At 38.3% G+C, this 23,381-nt stretch overlaps 1 protein-coding gene across 2 annotated transcripts; it reads left to right on the top strand.

The window, feature by feature from the left end:
* Positions 1–4,621: 4,621 nt before the first annotated feature.
* On the top strand, positions 4,622–21,554 carry LOC117424699 (cysteine-rich secretory protein LCCL domain-containing 2-like). 2 transcript variants are annotated; one of them, XM_034041335.3, is made up of 16 exons: positions 4,622–4,892; positions 5,791–5,885; positions 7,038–7,366; positions 8,847–8,965; positions 9,745–9,877; positions 10,702–10,817; positions 11,015–11,115; positions 11,211–11,375; positions 11,795–11,855; positions 11,950–12,016; positions 12,128–12,258; positions 12,702–12,745; positions 13,372–13,444; positions 13,958–14,033; positions 15,715–15,848; positions 19,546–21,554. In XM_034041335.3, exons 3-16 carry the CDS (start codon positions 7,121–7,123, stop codon positions 19,595–19,597), a joined length of 1,518 nt encoding a protein of 505 aa, XP_033897226.3. In that variant the 5' UTR covers positions 4,622–4,892; positions 5,791–5,885; positions 7,038–7,120; the 3' UTR covers positions 19,598–21,554. The 2 variants fall into 2 exon arrangements, with proteins under 2 accessions (XP_033897226.3, XP_033897225.3); XM_034041334.3 differs by lacking the exon at positions 5,791–5,885.
* Positions 21,555–23,381: the final 1,827 nt, after the last annotated feature.

The following is a 23,381-nucleotide window of genomic DNA, read 5'->3' as shown; positions in this document are numbered from 1 at the left end:
CATTGTATAGTGTGCTTCTTGTCAGATGATAAACTCTATTGTACTGTGGGAATAATTGAGGTACAGTATGATGATCAAGCTCTGTTTGATTGTAGCCCATGCCATAGTCTCCTTTTTCATAAGCATTAAAGCAGTCAAACCTCAATATCTGTTCTAGCTATAAAACACTTCATTCAAGAACCATTTGGTGATCTACAGTGTGCTTGAGTTGTCCTTTTGGTCTTCTATCAATGCAAGAAGATATATAAAGAAAGTATCATGATTTGTCAATACACGATGAATCGTTACACCCCTTCTATATAATATGACAGCAAGACTGTGTTTAACAGGTCAAATCTTTCAATTCAAGCACTTAACACACTATTATTTAAAAATGATGAATGCATTTACTGTCCCGGTATTTCAGAGCTTCATTTTTATAACAAGATTTTAGATTTTGTAATTTTTTGCAATGCACTTTCAGAATTCAGTTTTCAATCAATTGAGTTATTGAACTTGTATTACTCATACTAAACTGTTTTTTCTACAGAAACAGTTGAGTTAGAAATGTTAGTTGCTGTGGATATTTGAATTTCAGATGGCGGCTTCAGCGCAATAACTATTTTGCAGCAATACAGCTCATTCTCTTTCTCAAAAGTGAGAATTAAATGGTTAAATCATTACTGCTGTTTCATGTTATCTCCCCCTCCCCAAACCAACATACTCATTATCAATGTAGTGTTTGTGCTGGTTAGAATCCGAGTTCCCTCAATAATGCCTTGAGTTGTGAAGGTTTTATGTGGTCTGCAAATCTAATCCTTATTTGTTTTTTTATGTGGGATGCTTTCTCGAACTTATTTATTTTGTAATAAATGATTTCTTAATTGAATGGCCCATTCTCAAGGGATATTCAACCTTGACATTTCCAATCCAGTCCTCTGGTTATTTAATATATTGATCCAATTTAGCATTCCGACCAGGGCCATTTTTCATAATAAAAGAGAAAATAACCAGAAAGACCTATTTTTAGCCTCCTACTCATATAAAAGATACTGATATTATTTAATTCTCGAGGTTCCATAGTATAAGGTTTATCCACTTACTTTATAATTTGCTGTACTGTTGTATTTAATGTCCAAATCCAAATTAAAAAAAAAAAAAAAAAAAAAAAAAAAACTTTCACAATATGCATAAATTTGGCTAATACACTCATGTTTTCTGTATTTGTTTTGAGAACATAATGGTCCAAGACAGGTCTCATCTTGCTCATACACAAGAAACACAAGAAAACACCCATCCGCATTCATTGGCTTTGGTCCCAAGTGCCAGTACATGTTGATAGCTCTAGAAATCCAGCTCTGCATCTGAAGCTCATGCTAATCAAACTAGGACTGAGCAGCTAAACCAGTTACAGATGGTGCTAAAACAATTTCTATAGTGTAGTTCTCCTCAGTCTGTCTGCCTGTTTAAATTAATGTTGGGATTTTCATATATATATATATGGGGCTGGTTTTACAGACCCCCATTATTATTATTTGTTTATTTAGCAGATGCCTTTATCCAAGGCGACTTACAGAGACTAGGGTGTGTGAACTATGCATCAGCTGCAGAGTCACTTACAATTACATCTCGCCTGAAAGACGGAGCACAAGTAACTTGCTCAGGGTCACACAATGAGTCAGTGGCCGAGATGGGATTTGAACCGGGGACCTCCTGGTTACAAGCACTTTTCTTTAACCACTGGACCACACAGCCTCCCATTAGTACCAATCTTGGGTTCCCTAAGGTAACATTATGTAGTCCAACATTAGTGCAATTAAGGTCTCAATTTATGATGTCACAAAAACCCTGGATGAAATTATTTTCTTGTAACTCACTGAAGCATATATATATATATATATATATATATATATATATATATATATATATATATATATATATATTTAAAAATACTGTGGTATACCTCATGCTAACTATATTATAGGACACACTAGGGTTTTAGAAGGTACTTCAGTACTTTTCTATATAGGTCACCTGCTCTTGGAAGCCACTAAACCCCTAAAAGATGGTTTGTTTTTTGAATGGCAGAGGTGATTTGAACAAGCAGGCACAAAAGTTAAGTATCTGCTTTATTCAGATTGTACCCATTGAGACAAAACAACTCCAGCACAGCAGCAGTCATGGCAAACTCAAGTACTGTATATACCCATGACCCTTTATTAAAAAGCCTGTTTCTTTTCAAAGCTTTTTCTATGAGACATTAATTCCGTTTCTGAAAAGTTCCTTTTCTAAAGAGGGCTGTTCCTCGTGTTTCACATTCAACACACTCTAGACTAGCAGAGTTTATAAACGCTCCTAACGTTTTGGGCCCAAAGATTGTGTCCTTTATTACACTTGGAGCTACCACAAGGCACTGCAGGAAAAAAATGTATTTAAACAGAGCTGTGTTGAATAAAACTATTTATTTGTACAGAAATCACATTTCGTTGAAAGTCTGGTTAATTACAGTGCATTGAGAGCCTTTTTGTGTATTAATTCAATACAAAATAAGTCAATAGGTGTTTTGTGTAAACTCAAGCAAGATGATTTATATGAGCAAACATGAGCATAATCGAAAGAAAACAAACATGAAGCACATTATCAAACCAGATTATCGCTCGTTGCTTATAACTCAAAACATCCTGCGAGAAAAGCGTAAAACAAGATCTTCGGACCAGGAACCTGGAAACTTATCCTGTTTACTTATTTGTCCTCTAAGGGACCCCTTGCCTCCCTCCCTATCTCCTTTAAAAAACACATGCATATAATGGGGCTTGATCTGCTGACCATCTTAGACCAACAGGGGCTTAAAGTGCTCTCTGAACAGAATTAGAGTTAGGGTTGGCTCTCCTAACTCCAGGACTTTTACTAGGCTAAATTTATACAGTATTAAAATAAAAATACAAATCCTGTTTAAAAACTCTGTCCAGATTATGTGAAGGGGGAAAAAAAGCAAAAGCGCAGCTAAAATGTGATTTTTTTTATTATTATTGTACTTAAAGCATAGTGCCACTCTAAGGCATACTATTTTAATTGCGCTAAATAATTGTAATGTTTTCTTTTAAAGTGAAATCATGCAAATGTTCTTTACATCTTAATTAAAAGACAAAAGCACTGCAACCTGAATGTAACGCTCACCAAAGACAGGCGGTCATACAAATAGATTCACTGCAGTTTTCCTTTTCTGCGGTTTGGTGTTGGTCTGACCCAGAACCACCTAAAAAAACATTTTCACTCTGATAACTGACTGTTTAACTCACTGAATATTGTTCAGTATTGTATTTCGATAATTGCAAAATACATATCGATCACAACGACAACAGCAGCAAAAACCTTTGTAAAAATAAGTCTAACATTTGTTTTCCAAGGATATCAATTATTTTATGTGAGGCTGAAGTGAGTTTTTTTTTTTTCTCCTTGCTAACAAAAATGGGAGGAAAGTTGCAACCACAACTGGACTTAATTTCTCATAACTTGTAAACACAGGAGATAGTGGAATTTACAAATGTAATACAATCACGGTTAAGGTCCAGTAGATAGGAATGATTTGGAGATTAGCCCCACTGGAACACTCACTTCCTGTCAGTTAGACAAGTCCGTCTTTATTCAGCAAAATAGAAAATGTGTTTATTATTAAAAGTAATTTATGAGAGTGATTGGCAAGTCTTTTTTTGTGTACCACAATACTCTCTGTGGCTGCATATGCAGTGATGTTCAGCTTGATGGAAAGTATGGTTCATTTAATGTGAAAAACATTATTCCTTGTTTGTATGTCACAAAAGAGATATAACAGCCTCTGATGCACTAAATGCTTATGATAACGATGTAAAGTAAGTGTCAGAAGTTTAGAACACATTATGTTTCACTAAAATAGGAAGAGTAATGTATGCTAACCCAATCTATTAAAAACAAAACTGCAATTCAGGATCATACCACCGGGTTGCACTGTGTGCTATGTTAAAATTCAATTGAAAGTAAAGGTTAATTACTTTCCTTTTAATGGAGGCAATTGTAAAATTCTAAATCAACCTTGAAGTTAAAACAACACCCTCCTCCAGAAAAAAAGCCTCAAAAGCGTTAGAGGCATCATCAGGGAAATAATAATAAAAAAAAAAACTAAAAGTATCTTAAATCACATACTGTAATTAAAATTAGATGTATGCAATACATCACAAAAATAGCACAGCAATATAGTAAAGAATAGTACGACAGTAATAGTAAATAAGTCTGGTAATTGCATGGTAAAGAAAAAAAAAAAAAAATACCCTTCAGATTTAACCTGGTAAAACAGACCGTCTTTGCTGTATAGCCAGTACTGCAAAACACAGAAAACAAGTGCAGTCAGAAAAAAAAAAAAAAACTAAACGATCTACTTTTGTGAAATAATAATACAAAAGTCAAATTACTTCAAGTGGTTGGGAGAACGAGTTGCGGATGTGTGTCTTCTTGTGTTTCTTCTTCTAACAAATTGTATTACTAACACTACTTCAAGTTCCACGCAGTACTTCATGTTCGGTAATTTATTTTTTCCTTCTCACATCATCATTTCGTCAGAGATTTGGTAAGAGAACATAGGGGGGGCTGAATGTTCCCCACATCCGCCCCCCTAGTCTCCTGCTATAAAAGGGACTCCACTGCGTGAACTAGACAGTAACTGACGGCAAAAAAACAACAACAAAACACGAATACTGGTATATAACAGAACCGGAGCTGAATACTGCAAGTAAACTTAGAGTCATCAACAGAAGAAGTTAAATTATCTAATACGTCGCTGTCTACAGCTGAAGATAAAATAACCAACAATAAAATAAAAAGTGGTGAAGACTACGGATATTTCATTTACATTTACGGATAACCTTACTCCAGTTTGTGAGGTAGGACTTTATTTAATGTTTTTTTTTTTGTTTTTTTTTTTTTAATTATTTAAATGTTGTCAATCCCAGTTTTTCTGTGAATTTACTGTAGAATGTGCAATTAGTATGTTATTCATATGCACCCAGTAAGAAGCAGTTATTTTAGTTGCAAACATGAATACATTTGATTTACTGGCGCTAATTCTTAGTAAATGTGTTACCACGACGAACGACTAAGTTGTTGAGTTTTCCGGAACACATGGCTAACGTGACTAAACACACTGTAATATAATACACTGATAAGCACAATACAGTTTTAATAGTACAGCACTGGTGTTATTTAGGTCTGTAAATGTTCTTTATGTATATGTAATGTGGGCATGCAGGACCGTGATTGTGTAAGGAAGGTCGTTATTAAATACTGTAGGCATGCTATTGTCTTTCTGCAGGATTGTGCTTTCTGCAGGGCAGTTCTGATGTTTTAGAAAATGTTTAGGTCATATGAAAAAAATAAAACAAAAACACATTTCGGTTACATGGGCTATACTGTCAAACCTGTTTATGTGGTGCGTTTATCCACACATGTGAATACAGGTGAAAAGTATAAAGATCCAGCAGTCTGCCAGTAGGCGGGCGGCAGTTGGTACCTGCATTAAATTATATCGAGTTGAATCCATTTCTAATATGTAAATGAGCCCAGCACAAACACCTATAAAAACGGTAAAATGTGCCCTGTGCGAACAGTTAAGGGGATCCAAATGTGAACCTACCACTAGGTGAAAGGGTGCAGTCCGGGTCAGGTTTAAAGCATGCTAGCGGGTGAATGTGCTAGGAAGTTTACACTGTCATTGCTTGTGCAACACTGCTGAGATGCTAAGTCATAATTCAGTGTAAAATGATGTTTGTTTGTTTTTTAAAGAAAGAAAAGGAAAACTAGAAAGCAGACAGAAATCTTCAGACAGGCATTGGTTTGAGAGAGATGTGCTGACTCAGTGGCTTAGTGACAGACCTCATGTGAGTGATACCCAACGTAAAGAGGTCTGCTTCTCATTTCTGTAGCACTATACCATAACCGCCCCTTTACTGTCAAACCTGCATCTGCGCCATAGCACTCTAGCATGGTGTTTGGATGCTATGTTGTTTAGTGATAATACCTGCTCCCTCCCTCTGCATCTCAGAATAAGGTCAGAAAAGATGCATACAGTTGAATTGTAGGCTGTTCTACCATAACACAGACATAGGAATTCAGTTTTTTCATATTTGTATTGTTTAAAATACACATTGTACTGTATACATTTTCACATGAGAGTAAACATTTGCTTAAAATGGATTTACTTTCATTTTGAATACACGGATTTGTGGATTTGTGGATCAGGTTCGTGGTTATTTTAATATTGCAATATTTTAGTTTACAGTCATTTTAATTTCACGGGTATCACAAATGCTTTAACTCATTTTCTAGAACCAGGGAACTATAAAACTACTGTATAGACCAGTTTATCCAAACAAAGCACATGCTGAATGGTGTGTTTTTTTGTATAAGCAATAGGGTAAATTGCCATTACTGGCTACTAATCACTGTCTTTGACACAGTAGTTCAGTGCCCAGAGACTAGGTCACTGTTGAAAGCCCCTAAATAATTGATTTCTGTTCGTGTTGGATGACTAACAGACCTTATTTAGTTCTCTTATGCACCTAGTTTTTTATTGAGGTCTATAGGAGCGCTGGTCTACTTGCTGGCCTAAGACATGGTTATAGAGCTATTAACTCACTGACGGGTCGGAATCTGCAGTGGCAGTAAATCACACAACACTGCCTGTTACACTCTCCCCCGTTAACCTCAGCGATCGGCAGCAGCCAATATAAAAGATTGGGATCGTACCACCAGTGTAACAGCACACACACCACAAGTGGTAATCTTACCACTGCATTGCACATGCTTAAACCTGGGCAATTCACTGGCTATTTGCCTTTGTGATGCAGTAGTTTGAGAGAAGGAGAGGGAGGGAAAGAGAGAGAGAGAGAGAGAGTGATGTTTGCAATCCAGAATGTTTGCTTGCAAGGCGGTGTGCATAAGCTAACTTAGCTGTCTGTCTGGGCGTGTTAACTTCACTGAACCCAGCCTTGTGAGCCCTGAAGTTTACTCGGGATATGTCTTTCTTTCAGACACTGACACAAAGCGGGTCTAGGAGGCGAAGCACAAGGTGCCTACTGTATTCCACAGAAAAAGTGAGACACTGCACTGGAAGATGAGTGCAGCCTTGCCCTGGTTCTTCGCCCTCGTCCTGCTGGCCTCTGCTGTCCAGGATGGTACCGCCCTCTTCCTGCCCAACTCAACATCCCTGCAGCACCTGCTGAGCCGATACCAGGATGAGAGTGTGTCCCTGACTCGATCCCGGCGCGCCATCCAGTGGTCCGACAGAGAAGAGATCCTGAAACTCCACAACAAACTGCGGGGCCAGGTTTCCCCCTCCTCCTCTAACATGGAGTATATGGTGAGTGATGTTAAGCCTGAAACCTCAGGACACCTGCAACTACAGGGGGCACTATTGAGAAGTGAGACAAACAAGTAGCTAAGTCGTGCTTTTCGTCGTGTATCATGATACAAACTTCTGTTACGATACAATATATCAAGTAGGGAAAGTATCACCTCGACTGTGCACATTGTCTGCGGTTTCTTTTGGGCCTGGCCAGATCCCTCTGATGTTCCCTTATAAAGGTTCCCCATAGTAAAAACATAGAACAGTGAAAGCATGGTAAAGCACAGAGAGGTATGGTAAAGCATATTAATAAGCATGCCAAACCTGTGTAAACTATGGCAGATGTAGAGCATAACCATGGGAAAAGCATGGTAAAGCAATACAGTGCAAAGTTACAGTGGTACATTTTTATAAGGGTTAACCTGCTTCTTGTTTGGTCGGGTTTCCTGGCTGCCTGGACAAGGAGCCTTCCTGGGGTTGGTTCAGGCCCTTGGTTCAGGACAGGAGTAGCTTTCACAGGCACTCGCCCCAAACACTGTTGCTTCAGTGGGCTGCGGCTACAGCACTGAGTTTTATTGCAGAAATGACTCCCCAGGCTGCAGACAGCCCAACTATTACCCTATTCACAGAACCTAAATAATTCACCATCATCACGCAATGTCTTGTGGGCAAGTGGGTTTGGGATTCGAATCAAAGATACCCAGACTAATAGTTGTCTTGACTAGAACTAACTAAAGTAGCTACAGGAATAATAAAACACATTATAAATAATAACAATAAACAATAAAAAATAATAAATCAAAACCCAAGAATAAGGTTGGGGAAACAAGTTAAGTAAGTAGTTTGCCCTAGAGCAGAAACAGCAGATCCTTCCCATTGATTGTCAAGGAATAATATATCAGACCAATAATTCAAGTGATTACAGGATACATGTTGACAGAGGCAGACAGGGTGAGCTGGGGAAGCCTGTGAAACAGGGTTTTGTATAAGTCTGTCTGTGGGTTGCAGTGTGTAACCAGGACTAATCCTCCAGCAGCACGGAAAATAAACTTTCTGCCAGACACGAACAAGCAGGGTTTTTATGAAGGTGAGCTTATTGCACAAGGCAGGCTGTGAGGGGGAGGGTGGGGGGGGGGGGGGTGAGGGGGTGCATAGAGTTCAGGACCTCCAAGACACTGGAAATTTACAGAGTGGCACAGGATACCAGTCCTGTGTGTACATGCACATGTGTGTGAGCCTACTCCATCTACCAGCTCCCCAGCACAGTGTGTGTGTGGATAACCCCCATGTACAGTAGCACCCTTAAAGTGTTTGGAAGTATGTCTGGCACACCTGTGCCTTGGCGTGGTGAGTATGTGGGGGTTACAGGCTGTTTAGGGATTTAGTGGACCAACTGAGTCATAAAATAAGTGCATGTTTGTTTGTTTTTTACTTGTAGTGAACACATGTCCTTCAGAAGGTGTAAGCTTGTCTGTGTGTCCTTGTTCCCCTGCAGGTCTGGGATGAGGAGCTGGAGCGCTCTGCCACAGCCTGGGCCCAAGAGTGCATCTGGGAGCACGGCCCCAACGACCTGCTCATGTCCATCGGGCAAAACCTAGCAGTGCACTGGGGGAGGTGAGAGGAGCTCACTGCAGAATTCTGCTCATTGTGACTTTGCAGCAATACTGCAGATGTGCTATTTACAGTGTATTGCTATAATAATCCATTTCAGAATGATGCAGTTGTACTGCATGGCTGTGTTTATTCTTCGGCAGGAAATCACCAACGACTAGAATCTGTAATAAAATAATTAGTTTTTATTAACTGTAAAAAAAAATAAAAAAAATAAAAATGGAATATAATAAAAAATATATAATATAAATAGATTACTAATACTATAGCTATGGTGAAAACCTTAGAATAAAAATCATTAATTTAAATCAAAACTCACTGGAAAAATGACTCCATTGCTGGCTAAAATTAAATAGGAAACTCTGAAATGTAATTTCAGAGGTTCTGTATTCCTAACCATTGTTACTTGCTAGTTTTGTAAAATTAACAGTTGAACCTATTTAACCGTTTCATGCACGGCAACTTCATGGGGACAGATAAAAAAAAAAAAAAAACCAAAAAACTCTTCTAGTCTTTTTTTCCCCCCATATACAGTAATGGAATAAAAAAAAAAAAATTAAATATATATGTGTCCAAAACATTTTCAGCTAAAACATTAAAATGCATTAAAGGGTTAATAACAAATGGTCTAAACGTTGCAGTTGAGCCAAAGCAGTACTGCAAAAGAAGCCAGCTGGATAAGGCTTTGCTCTGTATAAATATTTATAATAAAGAGTGATGCAGTGGAGTGGGATGCTGTTCATTTCCAGCAATGAGAGTGTATGTTCTGTGTCTCTGTTCAGGTACCGCGCCCCAGCCCACCATGTACAGGCCTGGTATGACGAGGTGAAGGATTACACTTACCCCTACCCCCAGGAGTGCAACCCCTGGTGCCCTGAACGCTGCTCCGGGCCCATGTGCACCCACTACACTCAGGTAGAGCAGGAGATTTGAGCGTTTCATTGCATTATCAAGTGAGGATAATCCACTGGTAAAGCATTACAACACATCCAATGATTTACTGCACACATCCCAAATATTATAGTACCATCCAAACACACCTTAGTTATAATATGCTGCAGTACACACTGTTGTATATTACAGTGTTTTTGGCTCAATTGCTATTATTTTGATATTTGTCGTCATATAATGTCTTGTTTTATTAATCTACTCAGGGATTGCTCCCAAAGTGATTTTCAGTTTCAGTTAAATACTTTTCTGAATATTAATCCATTACCATTGAAGACTTTCTAAAACGCCTCAGGCAGCTCTGTGAATGGCAGCCACTGTAACTGAACTGAAGCCTGTCAAAGGATGTCTCAGCTTTGGTCCCCGCCGACAGCAGAGTGAACCTGGTTTACTCATTTTGTACAGTAGCCGGTTTCCCCAACAAGCGAGCGAACTCTGCAGAAACTCCCGGAGGTGCAGGGGAGGAGAGTTCTCTGGATCTGCTCAACAGCTGTCCACCCTGCCTGTGTGCCTGTGTGGGGCTGAAACAGGGCTCCTGGAGCATTGCATTGCAGTTCACAGTCAAGGGCAAGAACAAGGTTAAAGAGCCAAGCAGAATATACTTAACACATGTACAAAATCTTGAATCCTATAGCTGATCTTGATTTTTGCATGGCGTGCAATGCCACCATGAGGTAATCACATGTAAAAAGATTTGAACAGGACAGATAAACTGAAATTCAATCACATCAATTAAAGGGGAAGGGGAGTTTAGAATTGTTAATTTAAAGAACATATTTGTTTGTTTTTAGCTCGTCTGGGCCACCACTAACAAGGTGGGCTGTGCCGTGCATGTGTGCAAGAGGATTAACGTCTGGGGGGAGATCTGGGAGAATTCTGTCTATCTCGTCTGCAACTACTCACCCAAGTAAGAGAAACGCCCCTTCCTCCTATCTCCATCACTCCTCTATGCCTTTCTTCCTTTTTCTTCCTTCCCCTATTTTTTTAGCCAGTTTGTATTTTAGTATTCTTTCACTTTGGGAGTGATTTGTTCATTTTTTATAAGCTTAGATACATTAAACTCCTTGCTTTGAGATTTTCTGACCTCTCTGTTCTTCTCATCAGAGGGAATTGGATTGGAGAGGCCCCTTATCAGCACGGCAGACCCTGCTCTCAGTGTCCCCCCAGCTACGGAGGAGGCTGCAAGGAGAACTTGTGCTACAAAGGTACGTCCACTCAAAATCATAATTCATAATTTGAGAGACGTGTTTCACATTAACTGAACATAACATCAAGTCTCCCCCCTTTTGTGCTTGTGTAGCAGACACTCGGGTCCCCCAGCGCCCAGAGACAGAGGATATGAACGAGGTGGAGAAACCACAGGTTCCCAAGGACATCCCAGGCTGGGCCCGACCTCGCACCACTCCCGCCAAGGCAACTCCTGGGAAAACACCAGGAGCCAAGGACACCGGCAGCAAGTTCATGGGTAAGGGCATTAATACTGTGGGAATGGGACTGCAGCTCATAAAATAACTAACAATAAGGACCAACATTAATCAGTAAGGGACAAGATGGGCAGCCATATCAGCACGCAGGTTGAGAAATGACCCACGTTTGAAGCATAAGCAGCTTTTCTGGTAAGGGCCAATAAGGGTGCAGTGGTGGCCAATAATGTCACTGGTTGCAGAAACAGGATGAGGAAACATAGACAAAGGGAACTGGTTAACTGGTTAGCTAGTTCTGACACAGCAGCAGTTAGGGCATAAGGGACCCATTAAGCCATCAGCACATAAGCACAGGGCTACACTGGGGCTGTGTACAGAGACTGCACAACTGCCATTGCCAATATCATAAGTGTGTCTGCATTGATGAAGTGTATCAATGCATATTTCACTTTCTTTACAGCCCAGGTGATTAAGTGTGAAACCAAGATGAGAGACAAATGCAAAGGGACATCATGTAACAGGTAGGCTTTGTTTAATAATGTAAACGTAAATACGTTAATATGATCTATTTGCAAAAGTAAGACGTTTCGTGATGTCCACCTGTTCTCTTGACAGGTACAAATGTCCCGCAAACTGCAAGAATGCCAAAGGAAAAATCTGGGGGACCCTGTTTTATGACACGGTAAGTAAACTGCAGCAGCTTTTCTCAGTGTTGCAGACCAGGAGTGGTGTAGCCCAGTGGTTAGTGGATATTGACAGGTTATTAAGCCTGGCTGTGTTGGTGTGTTTTCAGCAATCCAGTATCTGCAGAGCGGCACTGCATTACGGGGTGATCGATAACAATGGGGGTCTGGTGGATATCACGCGGAAAGGCCGACTGCCCTTCTTTGTAAAGTCAACAAGGAACGGAGTGGAGTCCTTCAGGTAACTGCAATAACTTGGAATGCATCATCCTTGTAGGAAATGCACTCGTCAAATATTGAACACATTTTGGTGATTGTTCAGTTCTGAATTAAAATTGTGACTCCTAACAATATATGTAAAATATGTTATACTTGTCACTATATATATATATATAGTCATTGAGAAACACACAACTTTCATTTGTTTTTGTATTTGAACAATTTGCTAAACAGCGTTGTGTTTAAAACACAAATAACACTACTTACAAGCTTCTTAATAAAAAATCTGAGTTGTTTATTACTGATTTGGAGTAACTTTATTCAGTGTGTTTTTTCTGTCTGAAAAAAATGAGCTGATGATGATTTGGAGTAAATGGCTTTGAGAATCTAGCTCATGATCTAAGAGAGGGGTTAACAGTACAGAATGTGCAACCACTGATAGATAAATCTTTTTTTTCTTCACAGTAAATATAAAGCATCAAACTCCTTTGTTGTTTCAAAAGTTGTAGGTAAGAGCTCACTTTGCTTTTTAAAATCTTTTGATTTTAAATATATATATATATATATATAGATAGATAGATATTATTTTAAAATATATAGCTTTGTTTATTTTTCACTAATTATTGTTAATGAAAAACCAACCCATGCAAACTTTGTCCCTTTAGATTCTATAATTCCCGTGTTTTATATTTTTATATTCCTATCATGTCAACAGGCACAGCATTGCTACTATAAAAAAGAACACTAGCAAGGGTGTAGGAACCAGGCACCCAGACATGTTTCTTCCACATCAGGACTATGCAGTTGCAATACCATTTACATGTGTCTGTATCTCATTCAGTGCCTGTTACCTTACACCCTCAACTAAACAGAACGTTTTGAAATAAGGTTTGAACTTCTGAACTGAGCCTGTATCACATATTTCTTTGAGAGTAGTAGAAACTAGACGTAATAAATTATAGCCGATTTGAAAAGCCATAAAGCACTGTTTATTGAAATGGTGTCCGGTGTTGCAAGACAGTTTGCAGTAACAGAGATGCGTCGGGCCATAGATTGTAGATTGCTATAAGTTGAGCCATATGATGATTTGAGATTCTTCTCAGAAGGTAATCTGTTCCTGCCGTCTTCCCTACAGAGCAAAGAGTGGACTGCTACACGACTGTTGCTGAGCTGTGTGCCTTCAAGAAGCCTTCCACTCACTGCCCAAGGTAAGAAGAGTGTGGGAAGGAGTGGCTGTGTGCATGGGGAGATGCATTTCAGGGCTTACTCTCAAGAGTAAGCCCTGATGAGTCAAACTCATATTCCTGTACTATACTGTACAGTACATGGTGGTTTATACAGTTTCTTTTTGAACATGAATCACCAGCATCTGAACTTTTGGCAAATGGGCTTGAATCATTCGTGCTTGTACTTATCAGTAAGGCACAAGGTGTACTTGTCTCAAGACTTTCATCTGGACTTGGACTTGTGTGTGTGTAAAGATTGAGTACTGCATCGAGGTTCGTGTGTCAAATTTCAGCAAGCTGGTTACGACTGGGAGATCCACAAAGTATTCTGAGATTCAAAGTCACAACCAGCTGTCTCTATTGACTCACTGCATTGACCTATATGAGATCTGGAGAAGGGACTACAACCATGCTCTTCAAAGTAGTTACTTTAGATGTGCTGATGCATCCTGCCTTGTATCTTTTAAATAGCAATCAATGGTTTTTATTCCCCAGAGTGCACTGCCCGCCGAGATGTAAGGATGAGCCATCAAACTGGGCTCCAGTCATTGGCTCAAACATCTACTCAGATGTAAGTAACACCCTTTGAAGCCCTATCATTTACAAGCAAGAACTCCAGTTGTTACACTAGGAATTTGTGTATATCAGCAGTACCACAATGCAGTAGCTACTGGAAATCACTTCAAAACACCACCCAGTATAACAATGGATTAAGATGTTTTTAAAAGCAATCCTGCATTGGATTTTGAGTTTTTGAAGTTATGCCAGTTCAAAATGAGAAGGGGATACTAATAAGGTTTTCTTAGTATTCCTATGGTGATTTATTAAACTGGAATAATGTAACTGTTTATTAAATATTTTGAAACACACACAGCCTATATTTAGCTCTCTTTTTTTGGCAAACACTCCTTTATTCCTAATTTCAAAACACGTGTTGTATATACAGCTTCATTTTACAAACATTTTCACCCATAGTGCTACATATTAGAGGGGGTTCGACTTTCTTAATCAAAGCCATGCAAGATAGTGAGGTAAGGCACATGGGTGGTGTTAGTGTAGAGTGACTGGTCAGCACTAGGACAGGAATGGGTTTGAAAATTCACAGCTGTTTCTTCTTATTTGTAACTGCAATTTGACTCGTACATACATCAGTCTTGTGGGACGCCTAAAGATGCCGATACAGCATTTGCTTTAATAAGCTTAACTGGAAGCAGAGTTAGTTGTTCCAATATAATTACATCTGGGAAGCCAGTGAAGTTTAAATTCAAAAGGAGCAGTAAAGTGTTTGAGTTGTATGCCTTTGAAGCAGAATTGACGCAGGCATTTCCGAGCATTCCCAGTGCTGAACAATTAATAATCTGACCCGCAGCAAGGTCAACACAGAGTAAATGGTGCACAAAGACCACAACCTGGGCTGCAGCCAAGCTTACATTTGCAAGCGCATCATTTTACATGGAACGCTCAATAAGGCAAAATTTTCACAAAGCGATTCACACCAAAACATTATAACATATGGCATTGCACCAAAAATAAATGAGAGGAGAGGGGAAGAGGGAGGACAGTAGGCTGATGTGAAAGCAATTCCACAGCTGCCGAGCTGGCTGTGCTGTGGGAATAAGGTCCTACACAGAACCCCCAGGCATGGAAAGTGACTCACTCCACGAGGCAGCGATACAAATCTGAACATGATGTTTTTGAAAATACAAAATTTGGGTCAAAACTTCCGAGCAATTTGTTCTGGGAGCCAGGGCACCTTGTATCTCTAACTCGAGGACAGACGTGAGGGGAGAAAAATAGAAATATAGCAGCAATAGGAAATTAAATCTGAAATATTAGATTTTTTCTTATAAACAAATTAATAGTTTTTGAGCAACGGATTCAGGCATCAGGGTGGAGGTTGCTGAAAAACAACTAGTAATTGTCAAATCCCCAGGCTTAATGAAAACTGAGACCTACAGGGCCTTCATGCCCTTCAAAGGCTTTCTCCCAGCTTGCATTTCACTCGTAGGGAATGTCCTGGTCTCTTTACCAGAATTCAGGGCATACCAACAGTCTGCCACTCTTTTTTTCTGACCTCTTCAATGTCACTATTTTCCGTTCTCAGGCTTTATTAAAAAAAAAAAAAAGAATAATTATTGAACTGAAAATATAGACAAGAGAGAAGAGAACTACAGTAATGTAAATAATATCTGATATAATAGAATGATGCGTTTACATGGCACAGCATTAATCTGTCTCTCTCACCATTGCAGAGCTCCAGTATTTGCAGAGCAGCAGTCCACGCAGGCTTGATTAAAGACTCGGACGGGGGCTACGTGGATATCTTGCCTGTGGACAAGAAGAAACATTATGTGGGAACTCTAAAGAACGGAGTGCGCTCAGAAAGGTAACATCTTATTTTAAAAATATCAAACACATTTTAATCACTTTTCCTTGAAGAAAAGTAAATCTGTCCCATATGTACTGTACACTTAGCCAATCAAAGAATCTGTTCTGTTAAACCATACCAAAATGCCTAAGTGTAGTTATAGTGCACTTAAACTTCATTATGTTGATACAGTAGGTGTTGGTTCCCACGGAGACGCATTGCTGCCCATAGGAGCTGGTAGCGAGTTCAGTGTTTTGATTGGTCCATCTTGTCCGTCATATTTGCGAGGATCCTCATTATACTCGTTATATGCACACGGTTTTAGGGGTTTAGCAAAGATGGCAAAGGAAGGAGGGAGGAGCAGTAAGGAACACATAGCATAAAATAAACAAGAGCACAGCTTTTTAGCGTCATGAGTTATCGTTTGTGGAAAGGTCAAGACTCAGTGACTCCTGCTCATCCTCTTTGTTGGCATTTCAGTTTTGTATTTTGACAGCAAGATAAATCAGTTCCAAAGCTGAGCTTGCTATCCTTACCAACTCCTCTACGTGCAGCAAGGTGCTGCCATGGGAGGAATCTGGAACCAACTTAGCATGGAGCAACTTGAGCTTTCATTGCAAATACTTGATACATTTTTCTAACCACTACTGACTCTGCTTTGACTAGGTACTGTGAATACTGTTACTGCTAGCATTTAAGCCACTAGCTTACAAGACAACTTGCATGAACTTGTAGCTACTGTACACTTTTTAAAACAGAACCAACATGGAAAAACTTTAACACAAAAACTGTTTCCCCAGTCGAACCATCAGCCTTTTCATCTGCAGGAGTAAGTGTGTCATTAAATCTAGTGGAATCATTATCCAAAGCAACGTGTAAATTCTAGCTAATTCTGCTGGGCGATCAGTATAAATGCAAGCATTACAGAGCAGGAATGGAATCGATTTCACACTCTGTCTAATACCCCATTCCCACTACCTAAATAATGGACGATTGTCAAATAATGATTATATAATGTGTGACCATTTCGAATGAAGTGAATGGCAATCATATGGTTTCAACGTGTGTTGGCCACACATGGGTATATGAGGGACACAGGAAGAGTCAAAATGCAAATCAGATCCGGAAAAGTAAATGCTCTACAACAATTTGTTTTTTGTTAATCAAGGTTTTTAAAGGATTGGTTCATGCAATGTTAAGATGTTACTTGACATGTCAGATCCACTGAACATATGAGAGTGGGCGGTCTGCGTAGAATTTTGAATTGTATCAGTGAGAACATGTGAGAAGTATACTGATTTGATTAAACTCAAAATATTTAGTGATGTCATGTTTTGACGCTGCTGTATTTCCGAAAATCCGCAATTGCAAGTGACAGTACTACAGATGGATTATAAATCTTCAAGTTAAAAAAAAAAAAAGGTTTTGAAAACAATGCTAGCCTGGCAAGTTTCAGCATTTCCCTTTTTTAAAGAATATTGATGGGGTTCTGAAGTTCATAAAACTCCCTCCCTTCACACGTTTAATAAAGTCTTTCCATTTTTAAAAGAGCTGCTACAAAATAATGACTGCCAATAAATTACATAACACCAATTAATATTCCAGTTACTGAGTTCTCGGTACTCTATTGAATTTGCTGGATCTCAGATTACCAGTAATAAGGTCTCAGTATTAAACTGCATTGACTACTCTGGCTCTCAGATCCCCAGTAATGAGTTATCTATATGTGTCTCAGTTAGCTGGCTTTTATATCCACAGTTGTCTACACTAGGGGTAAGCAATGTCAACATTTCCAACCATGTCCTTGATTTTTTAATTTAAACAGTTAAACCCAAGTCCTAAACTGCTAAATCATATAATTATACACACTAGGACGTGGGCTACTCCTGGTGTCTAGCATACTAAACTATACTATACTATTGTGTACAGTATTGAATTTACTACACTATAGTAAATTTGTAATCTCTCATATCTTCAGTATTTGTACCTATTTATCTATACTGAATTTGCTGGCTCTCGACTCCCTCTAGCACTTCAGCACTCGTACTCTACATAGCTTTGAAGGAGTTGGCTCTTTGATCCCCAGTACCATGCTGAGTTATACTTTACACCCCACTACAGAGTTTCTGACATTTCTTATGCTCTCAGTGCCTGAGTAAATTCCCAGGGTTATGTTCAAAGGGGGGGATTTGTAATATAATATAATAATTAGGAGCTGAGTGTGCTAGCTGTTAATGAAAGCTGAATGCGCTGTTGACAGACTGAAGGCACACTTCTGTACAGGCACTGCAGTCCACTCACAGTATCACACAGTGTAACCCTCTCAGGGGTCCTGGCACTGATGGTGTGAAATCAGCATTATTTTAAGTGTACAGGTTGCATTTTTACAGATGTAACTACAGTGAATTAACATTTACAAAAAGCATTTTGAACTATTATTATTATTATTATTTATTTCTTAGCAGACGCCCTTATCCAGGGCGACTTACAATCGTAAGCAAATACATTTCAAGTGTTACAATACAAGTAATACAACTAGACAAGTAGTTGCATATTAACTACAGAGCTGTGTAAGATAGTGTTTTTTGTTTTGTTTCTTTTTTAATATTTGTTAGACCACTGACAATGAAATATTCAAAAGAGACCCATTAAAAAGTTGTTGGTCACCACTAAAATACACACATGAACAATATTACGTATTGTTCATGTCAAGAAACTATTTTGCAGTTTAGTTTTTATTTTGCCCCTTTCATGCTGTTTTAGTAAAATGTAACTTGCAATAAGGTCCTGGCATATTTTGTACCAGATATTTATAAGATGTGAATTCAATTTCCTTGAAATTTGATCAGCACAGAGGTTTTGTCTATCTAGCTAATTTGATTTATTTTGTTTTATGACATTAAAAAAAAAAAAAAGATTATGCTGGTCGTGCAAATAGTATTTTGACGGAGATAAAATATTGAAAGCCAAACAACGGGCTAACTCTGTTTATTATGTAAGCATATTCACTACGAGGTTGTGGGTTATCACAAAGCGTGCCCTGAAACGACAGGCTCGGGATCCAGTTTCTCACACACACTGTCTCGCGGAGGGCTTTAAGGGACTTGGCTTGAGGAAACGAGATCACAGACAGGCACAATAACATCCATGCTGCTCGCTGAGGAAGACTGGGTTAGAGACCTCGCTAATGTTGTTCTACAAAGATCAACACATTCCTGGCTCACATTGATTGCCCTTATCTATACAGCCATGGCTCTCCAGCTACTATATACTATAGTTGTTGTTGTCTTGTATATGTGTGAAGGCACAATGCAGTCCTAGGGTAGGATTCAATCAATAAATCCTGCTGTATTATCCACCCATTTTGAATTACGTACATTCAATCAAATATATATATATTTTTCTTTTCAGTTATTATCATGATACTGTCACATATGAGTTTGTGGGGTTTTCTGTTTAACAATACTTTCACCTTGTCTTGAACCCTCTTCTTTTGGTGAACCTGTGCATGGGCATGTCCCTTATATATATATATATATATATATATATATATATATATATATATATTTTTCGATCATTTTGTGCAGAGGTTGCTAATAGTAATTGTAATCATAATTGGTGTAATTTCCTTTCAGAAAGAAATGTTGCTGAGAACAATTTGGATAAATAGCTTTGAGAATCTGTAACTAAATCAGTATTACTTCATTTTTTATAGTAAGAAGAATCCAGAAGGAAAATCATTCAGTCTCTTCTCAGTGAGGGGGTGAAGAGAGACACCATTTGGGCCGAGCCTAAACACAGCTGCTTCAGGGTCCCCATGTCTGCTGAGCAGGACCAGGAAGTGCCCTAACCTGTCACTACGGTAACCTCTCAGTACCCCTCCTTCAAACCCCTACAGTCACAATTTACTTCAAATACAAAGAAGAAAATTTATAATGGCAAAAAAACTGTTCATTTATTTCAATAAATAACAGTGTTTCATTTTCAGTTGTTTTTTTATTGTGATAAGGATATGAAGAAACATATTCAAAATACTGTAAAGTACTGTATAACAATTATATTGTTTTTGTTTATTAAAATTGACAGGTGTAGTTTAATTTTACATATATTATTATGAATATTTTGTTTACTTAAAAGTGTACCAAACACACAGGAATGTATGCCAATTGCATCTTTGTACAGTTTTGGGAAGAATGGTAGTTTTTTTTTCTTTTTTTTTCTTTTCTTTTTTTTTAATTGTTAGATTTGTTTCTGTTTGGTTTGTATTACTAATGAATGGTGCTCTTTCTGGGTCATGATGTACTCTGGTAGTTCAATGTTGATAAATTGTAATCTCTTATAGGCTAAACTTCCTAGTATTTCTATTTCCAGTTATTTAAACTATATGTTTTCTTTCTTACACAAACATGTTCTCTAGGTCAGTGTTTCCCAATGAACACAGGAATAATGAACCCACGACCCGAAATTATTCACTATTTGGTATTTTAACTGAAATACTTATTAGCCAGTCAAAAAGCGACGTTTCATTTATTTAACTGCACTACACTATATAAACATTCAGGCTTTGATAGTTTTACGGGACGCTAAAATATTTGCTTTTATCAAATTATTAGTAAAAACAAAATATATAGAAAATAATTGTATTAAACTAACATAGTGTAACGACGAGGCAGACAACCCGCGGGGGGTACCACTTATACAAACATTGCATTCAGTGGCGGCTCATGGCTTTTTTGACAGGTGAGGCACAAATCACAAAATAGTTATTACCACCCCCACTCAATGGCTAACGCACTAAAAGTAAATTTACTTTGTTCAGCTGAGAGGATTTTAATGCATTCAAATAACAGACTGCAGTCGCTAGGTAAAATATACCCCCATCAATTAAAAAACATTAGCACTGTAAACAACACACAATTTACAGAATTGCGGGTACAAATTGGTATAATCAATTGGCAAATCAGAACCTTAAAACCACGTAGTATTCAGTTCTACACGTCATTAGGTGACACCAGCGTGGCACATAAGCTATAATGACACAAATACAATATTATTATTTATTTCTTAGCAGACGCCCTTATCCAGGGCAACTTACAGTTGTTACAAGATATCACATTATTTTTACATACAATTACCCATTTATACAGTTGGGTTTTTACTGGAGCAATCTAGGTAGATTCGTATGGTCGCATATCCTTCTTGAGTGTAAGGGAGCAGTTTGCCTCCTGAGTGCCCTTTTTATTGGCATGCAAGCATGATATAACGTGATGGAATATAAAACAAGCCAATACTATTTCATGGGTGTGTATACAATCCCCAATCAAACCCACTCAATTCAGAGAGAGTTTTCTACATATTTGATTGTTTTGAGTGATTACATAAAAAAAAGCATCATAGATCGAATATAATTCATTACTGTTGATAAGAATGGCTTTTCTGCTAATGTTGTAATGTCCTGAAGTTCTATAACTAACACATTGGCTACCTTGCCCTGTTATTGCAATCTGTCTCCTCTGAAACTCAATAGAAATCCCTGTTGTTGTACAGCAGAAGTCTTGTGTGTAAATATGTTTGCTGTTCTTTTTGCATGGTCTTTGTCTTATTTAAAAGTGCCTTCCAGACCTGTTTGTGAATGTGTTGTATTTTGTAAGTTTAAGATCTATATATGTATTCAAGTTATTTTTTAATGTACACAGTTTGACAATAAAAATAATTTTGAAACTATTGGTGAGTACTGTGCGTGTTTGACTCTGCGCATTGCTAATAGAGTACTTGTCGTCTTGGCATGAATAATTCTATGTACTCCAGTTGTAAAAACCTTGAGACCCATAGTTCAGTGCTCTCAGACCCATAAGACTGTCCAAGAACATAATCATTGAAACCAAGACAGAAGGAATTCATCTTTAATATTTACCCAACATTTTTCCTCAGCCTTTATTAACTGCAGAGGAATCCTTCCTTTATCCCTAGTACACAAATCCTCTGTAAAAGGTTAAATTCCTTGAAAGAAATGAATGGAAGGAATCCAAGACGTCAAATAAGCACAAGTCTTGGTGACAGTTGTGCTGTTTGCAAGATTCAAACACACTGCAGTAAGGAAACTCAGTGCAATCAATGTCTAGTTCAACTTCAATTGCATTTTGCTTTGGTTTGAAAACAGTAGTACTGAATAGAAGAAGGTAATACAACTGCTTTGATAAAATGTAAGCTGTGTGTTTTACTTATATTCTCGAAAGTGAATTTTCCATCTATTGGTCACAAAGAAACTGCTGGTATGGACAAGGCCGTAGCCAGCTATGAGGCACCCGAGGCATTGGCCTCGGTTAAAATCATACTAATAATTATTTATTTAGACTCTTTTACACATTGCTTTGCGGCTCAATAAAATGCATTTAATCCCAAGTCCCGCTGATATCTATAGCCTCAGTGCTCTTCAAAATAGTCATTGCAGACTACAGCAACATCATACGGCCCAGTTCATACCACCATAGGTGTTAGTTAAGAAGGCTGTGTGGTCCATTGGTTAAAGAAAAGGGCTTGCAACCAGGAGGTCCCCGGTTCAAATCCCACCTCAGCCACTGACTCACTATGTGACCCTGAGCAAGTCACTTAACCTCCTTGTGCTCCGTCTTTCGGGTGAGACGTAATTGTAAGTGACTCTACAGCTGATGCATAGCTCACACACCCTAGTCTCTATAAGTCGCCTTGGATAAAGGCGTCTGCTAAATAAACAAATAATAATAATAATAATAATAATAATAAACATGTGGCTAGGGGAGGGGCTAGAGTGGAACAAAGCATAGATGTGACTTTGTCGCCTCATTCACTCAAAAATATTAAGTAATGCTCAAAGGAAGGAAAGAAAAAGAAAACTCCTCTTCCTTTTCAGATCAGCCAACTGGAAAAACCAGGAGCCTGGAGGATCTGAAATAAGGGAAAAACAAGTACATCAAATCAGTCCAAACTACATACTGGTACATATATTAATGGTAGTTACAGAGAGATGCACTCAGATCTGGAATTCTAAGCTCAAGTCTTGATGATTCAAGTCTGTCGATAGCCTTGTGATTCAAGTTCAGGTTGGTCTAATGATTTTTTATTCTACATGCCTTCTGTTTGACCCTTACTCTAACTTTATAGTAGTATAAATGGCATCCAGTAAATGACAAATTGTCTGACAAAATCTATCTGGTTTCAGTCCAACTGAGATAGATGAAGCAAAACAAGAAAGTAACACTATGGCTTGGAGCCATGTTATCATGCTGGACAGAATTCCGACATAATTATAATACAGAGCAGATTTACATTTCAAATGTTTCCACATGGAAACAAATGCATCAGAATATTATTCTTATCTTTAGTTCAGAACTGCTCAATGTTTCGGTATGGTTAATCCTTTAGCCAGCAGCCCAATGTTTCGGTATGGTTAACTTCTTTCTGGCACCAACTTGTTAAGACAATTTGTCAGTTTGTTTATTATTATCTATTACTTTTATTTCCTAATCGTATCTGTTTATAACTGCTCCGTTACTCTTGTAATACAACTTTCCA

The sequence above is a fragment of the Acipenser ruthenus genome, chromosome 19 (genome assembly GCF_902713425.1).
Source record: "Acipenser ruthenus chromosome 19, fAciRut3.2 maternal haplotype, whole genome shotgun sequence".
Classification (NCBI taxonomy): Eukaryota; Metazoa; Chordata; class Actinopteri; order Acipenseriformes; family Acipenseridae; genus Acipenser; species Acipenser ruthenus.
Note: the sequence above shows the minus strand (reverse complement) of the source record. Positions and strands in the feature narration are given on the sequence as shown.